General features: G+C 40.6%; 1 protein-coding gene across 1 annotated transcript; it reads left to right on the top strand.

Annotated features, from left to right (window-relative positions):
* Positions 1–3,445: 3,445 nt before the first annotated feature.
* Positions 3,446–6,341, top strand: LOC148229393 (N-acetylglucosamine-6-phosphate deacetylase). The gene is made up of 6 exons (XM_088196449.1): positions 3,446–3,641; positions 4,966–5,240; positions 5,311–5,529; positions 5,597–5,741; positions 5,812–5,988; positions 6,056–6,341. The coding sequence occupies exons 1-6, from the start codon at positions 3,446–3,448 to the stop codon at positions 6,229–6,231; spliced, it is 1,188 nt and encodes a 395-aa protein (XP_088052575.1). The 3' UTR covers positions 6,232–6,341.
* The last annotated feature ends 288 nt before the right edge of the window (positions 6,342–6,629 follow it).

The following is a 6,629-nucleotide window of genomic DNA, read 5'->3' as shown; positions in this document are numbered from 1 at the left end:
CATCTTCCGGAATTCCTCTTTGGCGATGTGGTACTTCTCCGGAGCTAGTCGTCGAGGGCGATTTGAAACTGGAGGGCCTGAACTGGTCCGGATGTGATGCACTGCTGTATGTTTCGGCTGAGGTCGCAGCGATGTCAATCCAGCTGATTGCGTAATTTCCGGAAAACGTTTCAAAATGTCGTGATACGTCGTCGTTCCGGAAATAGCTTTGATCTGCGGCAAACTATCTGTGCCTTGTACAATGCATTGAATGTTGAATGCAGTTGTACCGTCGACCAGGCGGGCACGTTTTAAATCTACAAGTAGATTAAAGTGGTGCAAGAAATCGGCTCCAATGATGGGTTTCGTTACGTCGGCAATGATAAAACGCCACTGAAAATCCCGACGAAGTCCTAAATCGACGGAGAGTTGTTTCCATCCGAACGTTTGGATGATGGAACCGTTGGCTGCGAAAAGGTCGTACGGAATAGCTGGAGTTCGAAGTCCTAATTTGCTTCTCGGATACACGGACAGGTCCGAGCCGGTATCGATTAAAAACTGTTCCTTTGTTACTTTGTCGGTAACAAACAGGCGGCTTGACTTCGGCCTAACATCGTCCGCTACCATTGACGAATGCCGGATTAGTTTTCCGACCTTTTCGAGCACGGATCCTTGCAACGGCGCGCCTTGTCCCCGAAAGTCTCGTGGTAGTAGCACAGTCCTGAATCGTTGCTTGGGCGTTTTTTCGAAGAGGAGCGACTTCTCGGGCGGTTGTTGTAAGCTCGGCTCCGGCTTGAGCTTCTTTGACGGTCTGTAGTAACGACCATCTTCTCCAAAATTGCAGTCATCCGGGACAGCTTTTCCTCGAGCATGTCCAATCTTGACGGAGTGGTTGGTGGAGGCGGTGCACTGACGGCGGCGGTAGTATTGTATCCGCATGGTTCGGCGTCCATCAATTTGTCGGCGATGGTGGCGAGTTTATCGATGCTCGTGTCGTCCAAAATCAGCATCATTTGACGCACGTGTGAAGGAAGACGGGCCATCCACACCGTGCGTAGGCCTAGCACGGAAAACTCTGAACCGGCGAGTCCTTCCAAGTGCCGTAAAAACTGAGATGGTTTCCTGTCGCCCATCTCCTCGCGCTCAAGGCATTGCCTTAACTTCGTTTCGCGTGATGATGAAAGGCGGCTGATCAGAGCAGCCTTTAACGTGTCGTACGCGTGCGCGGCCGGTTTATTAGTGATAATATCACGCACCTCTTGGATGGTGCGAGGCGGCAACGAAGACAACACCTTGTAGTACTTCGTTTCGTCCACCGTAATTCGAGCATGGGCCAGTTGTTCTTCAAGCATGATGAACCATAGGATAGGGTCATCGCTGGTGAAGGGCGGAGGCGTCACGGACACAGCATCGGAGTTGGCGGTTGGAGCACTGGTGTTGGCTGGAGCTTCCATCGTCACGTTTGAGTAATAGCTTCTTCGGGGAAAAAAATATTATAATGCGTTGGTGTCAAACACTGCCGGGGTTATACGCATTTAAAAATACGGTTGTGTTGGGTTCCGTCAGGACAGATATTTTTTTTGAGAAAAAAAAATAAATAAAAAAAAGCGTTGGTGTCAAAAACTGCCGAGATTATACGTATTTAAAAAAAAACGGTTTACGCATCAGAAGGGTGCGTTAAATATCACGTCGGGGTCACCAATGAAGCGGTCGTGTTTAAGCTTCTATTTTGTAGTTATCGGCGGGTCCGGTTGACGATTTGTGGTAGGACGTTTGTACAGCGAACTGTACAAAGTGGCCCTTGCGAAATCTTCCAGAAAGTTCTTGACGCGTTTTGACGGTGATCCTTCGACAGTCGTCGATGTTAATCCTCGAGCGCGTGTCCTGGAGATGGTTGCTCAGACAGGAGGCGAGGTGTAGAATCAGCGTTCAAGAGCGAAGATGAGATCGGAGCGGCGAGTTGTAGTCCAGTGAGTGTTGCAGAGTCGGAAGTCCGGAGTCGAATGAAATGTGAACTTTTGGCCCCGCCTTATATTCCCGGTCGGGTACGTTAAGGTATCCCCACTCCGCGCGTTGCTTGCGGCTGCGGGAATGCGGCGTCATTGTACGACGCCGCTTAGTTCGGGTGCAAGGCTCAGCGGGACTTCACTTTTGCGTATGATGCGTCCCGGACGGTCGTCTCGGGATCGCCATAGAACCAAACAACCTAACCTTTTTTTAATGATATTGTATTGATTTGTTCTCATTTCGGTATATCTTGTAATTGTCCAGCATCATCCAATCTATGACCAACTAATCCCGCGATCGCAGTGGCGTATGAAGCGACGCCTGTGAGTATTTGTGGAACTGATTTAGGCGCCGGCGTGAAACGTCATCGTGACGTCACTGTGGCGCTCTAACGCATGTATATTGGGAATTAGCCTACGGTTGGTGCGGTCTACCGTCACTAATAATTTAACTGATTGCCTTAACATATGTATGAAAATCAATTTGATAGTTGCAAAACGTCCATTATAAATCAAAATCAAAAACTACACTTAGTTTACATTGGGTCATATTTTTATTATTCTATGTTTGGTTTGATTGTATGAATTTGAAGCGTACAGACTGCACTCTTCAAATCCATAGAATCAAACCCAACTTGACTCAATGAAAACTAACTATATGTTTTAAACTTTTATTAACACAAGCTAGGTTTGGTTAATTTGCTTAGGTTAGGGTTGAGTTTTAACAGCAAATGGACGTTTCGCAATTGTTAAATTGAGTTTCATGTACATTTTATAGCAGCGTACAGGTCGTATGTATTAGCTTCGATAATAGATCTTCGGTTGCGTCGTCAGGTCCTTCTTCAGAAAAATTAAATATTAAAAAAATAAAAACAAATAACAAACCGCGGTAGACAGTACGCCAAAATAATTTTCTCGTCGTAATAGACTAAAATGCCTCCCCAAAAAATGTCACCTATTCATCTCGAGCAAATAAAAAACATTACTTACGAATAGCTTACTATATTTTCTTTAAAAAATAACTTCATGTACTCACTCGATGAAATATTCAGAAAAGGGATTCGATTAAAAAAATATTTTAGCATACTTAACATAATGTTTTCTAAACGGCAGATGACCACTTTTACATTTGAACGACTCACATGCTTTATTTTTATAATTGTAAATAATAATTTGAATTTATAAAATAGTTTTACGAAATAAACCACGCGACACTAGCGCCACTTGCTCATTCGCGCAATGCACCTGCAACATTGCGCAATATTTTTAGTAAACAAAACAAAATGGACGACTGCACTTTTCAGAAACATCAATAAATCTCGCTATAAATAACCTTACAAATACGTAAGTAGAATGCACGTGTAATATTTATGATAAAATACACTTTTTTTAATATTAAAAAACTTTTTCCCCTTCTTTACTACGCGGTTGACGTTTGCGGCGTTTGTCAGTCGGCGACGATGGGTCCCCTGCTGCGGTTCGCCGATTGCCAGCTGCTCCGTGATGGCCGCCTCCGAAGAGAGGACCTATGGGTCAGAGACGGAGTCGTTGTGGACCCCGAGGTGGTCTTCTTCATAGAGAAAAGTCAGGCCGACCACACGCACGACTGCCACGGCGCCATCCTTGCACCAGGATACATTGACCTCCAAATAAACGGTTAACGATCAATAATCTCTTCATGTATCCACGCACTGCATCGAATGCAAATGTTAAAACAAATAATTAACGGTAATGTGTATGGTGATTAAGTTCATATTTAAAACGCTCACATGTTCACAATTTATCTCACTTACTAAAACTTATCAGTGAGTGTGTGTGAGAGGTCAATACTTTTAGGCCACGTTGTTTAGCATTTGTATCGCATATAAGGAAATTTAATTTTTAAGTAAACATCTATTCACTTATCTTCATGCATGAATTGCTCAAAAGCAAAATTTTCTGGTTAAAAATACTACACAACTTAAATTTCCTTTTGAGTGAAAGTGTGCATGTATAGATTAGTAGTTCTTAAACTGTTGATTCTCACACTTTTCATGATTCCAGAAATTTGCTTTCTCTGATCATGTCCAAGAACAAGTCGAAATATTTTAATCGTTGGTCACATTTTTCTCAGGAATGATCTTGTAACCCATCTTAAACTTAGGGTTAGTTTCCATTTTTAGGCAATCCTATAAATATAACCATCTCAGTTATTAATTCCATAACACGAGTTAAGATTCATCCGACTAAGAACCGTCTATAATTCAACAATCATATCCGTATAGCCGAAATAGCTGTGAACATGGCTAATTTCAATCTTAAATAAATAGTCTTCGACGTCGACAATAATATTTTATGACAACTTTTGGAACTCTGCCTTCAGCAAAGCTACAAAAACAGATTTTCTTCTCAGGCTTGAAAGTGCACTTCAATGCATTTTTGAAGAATCCATCCATTAGTTGGAGCACATTTTTGTGATAGGCAATAATTAGCAGAAAATAAATTCGTATGCACAAAAATGTCTCAAAGTATTATTGTTGAAAATCTAAAATATAATCTAACGTGCAATGCTTTTTGCTCATTTCTATTTTATGTTACTTTATAGACCTGAAGATGCGAGTTTTGTACAGCTCAAAATCTTAGTAAGTAAATTTGAGCTTCTTTTGATTTAGAATTTCGGATTTTTGCGAAATGCTTATGCATCTTAGGAAACCTCATGTTATCTCCAAAGATAACTTTTCCACAAAAGCACCAAGTTTTTTCAACTTCATATTTGCCTAGAAAACACATGAACCTGAATTTTAAATAATCTTGGTTGTACATAAACTTGGCTTATAACAATTTATAGTGAAGAGGTAACTCATCTTCCCTAGAACTTATTTATACCTGTTTTAGAGGACATATTCACACAGTTTAAGAACCCCAGAAAAGTGAAGTTAAAAAATCAGTATTTTTTAAATCCCATTACTATCTTTAATGTAACACTATTAACGTATTTCAGGAGGATATGGAATCGACTTTTCCCACGATACGTCATCAATCGAGTCCGGAATCACGACCGTCTCCCAAAAACTTCTCAAACACGGCGTCACATCCTTCTGTCCCACAGTAGTAACGTCGCCTCCGAGCACCTATCACACAGTGTTACCGAAAGTAAACAAATGTGCAGGCGGAAAGCACGGTGCAACGATCTTGGGAGCCCACATCGAAGGTCCCTTCATAAACAAAGAAAAGAAAGGCGCTCATCCAATAGAATGCATTAAAGAACTGGATCGAGTGCGTCTTATCTCTGATAAGTACGTTTACTCTGCTTATCGTAAAAGTGATCATATGTTGTTTGTCACAGGGAATGGATACGCTATTGGAGATATACGGATCTTTAGATAACGTTAGGATCGTGACGTTGGCCCCGGAACTTGAGAATGGGAACGATGTCATTAAGAAGTTAACCCAGAGAGGCATCACAGTTTCTTTAGGACATTCCATGGCCAATCTTGTAGATGGAGAGAAAGGCGTATGGGCTGGAGCTACGTTCATTACGCATCTGTTCAATGCTATGCTACCAGTCGGTATTTTACTTACTGAAATATGCTAAAATGATCAATTTGGTATTATTTAATAATAATTTACAGTTTCACCATCGAGATCCTGGACTCGTTGGATTATTAGCATCAAATAAACTACCTCCGAATCAAAATGTATTTTTTGGAATCATCGCCGATGGAGCACATACACATCCGGCTGCTTTAAGGATTGCTTATAAAACGCATCCAGATGGTAATAAATATCAGTGTTATGAGTAAATCTATTTTTTCATCATTCTCATCAAATTCTCATATTATATCAGGTCTTGTGCTTGTTAGCGATGCAATGTCCGCTCTTGGACTTCCTGAAGGTCAGCACCACATAGGACAGCTCACTGTTGACGTTCAAGGTGGATTGGCATACGTAGCTGGAACTAAAACACTTTGCGGAAGCACGTCAGCTCTGGATCATTGTGTCAGATGTTTTCTTGAATCAACAGGTAGAAATTATATTAAGTATAGTGAAATAAAAATTGAGCCTACATTAATAAATTATCTATTATAAAGGTTGTTCAACTGAATATGCTTTGGAAGCTGCATCTCTGCATGCTGCAAAAACAATCGGTATACACAACAAGAAAGGAAACTTAAACATTGGATCAGATGCAGATTTCATATTACTAGACAAAGATCTTCATGTTTTATCTACGTGGATTGCTGGAGAGTGCGTTTATGAGAAGTGATATAAATGTTAAGAAATCTCTATTTTTATTACTATATTTTAAATGAAACTGACTTATACATACATAAATGAAAGCATTCAGTTTTTTAATAATATATTAATTTTATATGATTGATTTGTTCTTATTGAATGTAAAATGAAAATCTTAATTGTGCCAGTAGCAGCACAAATCCGGTGTGCAACACGATAGCAGTCGTGCTGTCTGCTTTATGTTTATGAGTAGTGAAGAAATCGAGTCTTGAAATTCATTGAATAAAATTTAATAGTGCGAGTGGACTAGAAAGTTCCAATATAACTCGATACTATATTTGCGTTAACAGTCAGTTCGAGAGCTATCCATTTCATCATTATTCATAATTGAGAAAGAGATGGCAAGTTTGGGTTTACTCCACTACTATT

This window comes from Plectrocnemia conspersa, unplaced genomic scaffold, assembly GCF_051122295.1.
Source record: "Plectrocnemia conspersa isolate PC_06_02 unplaced genomic scaffold, ASM5112229v1 ptg000011l, whole genome shotgun sequence".
In the NCBI taxonomy this organism is placed as follows: Eukaryota; Metazoa; Arthropoda; class Insecta; order Trichoptera; family Polycentropodidae; genus Plectrocnemia; species Plectrocnemia conspersa.
This window is presented reverse-complemented; position numbering and strand designations above follow the sequence as displayed.

Bases quoted from the DNA above. Each gene is read 5' to 3' on its own strand.
- LOC148229393 (XM_088196449.1), top strand. From the start codon at position 3,446: ATGGGTCCCCTGCTGCGGTTCGCCGATTGCCAGCTGCTCCGTGATGGC. The intron at 5,241-5,310 runs GTGCGTCTTATC...TGTTTGTCACAG, and splicing joins GCATTAAAGAACTGGATCGA to GGAATGGATACGCTATTGGA. The intron at 5,742-5,811 runs GTAATAAATATC...ATATTATATCAG, and splicing joins TTATAAAACGCATCCAGATG to GTCTTGTGCTTGTTAGCGAT.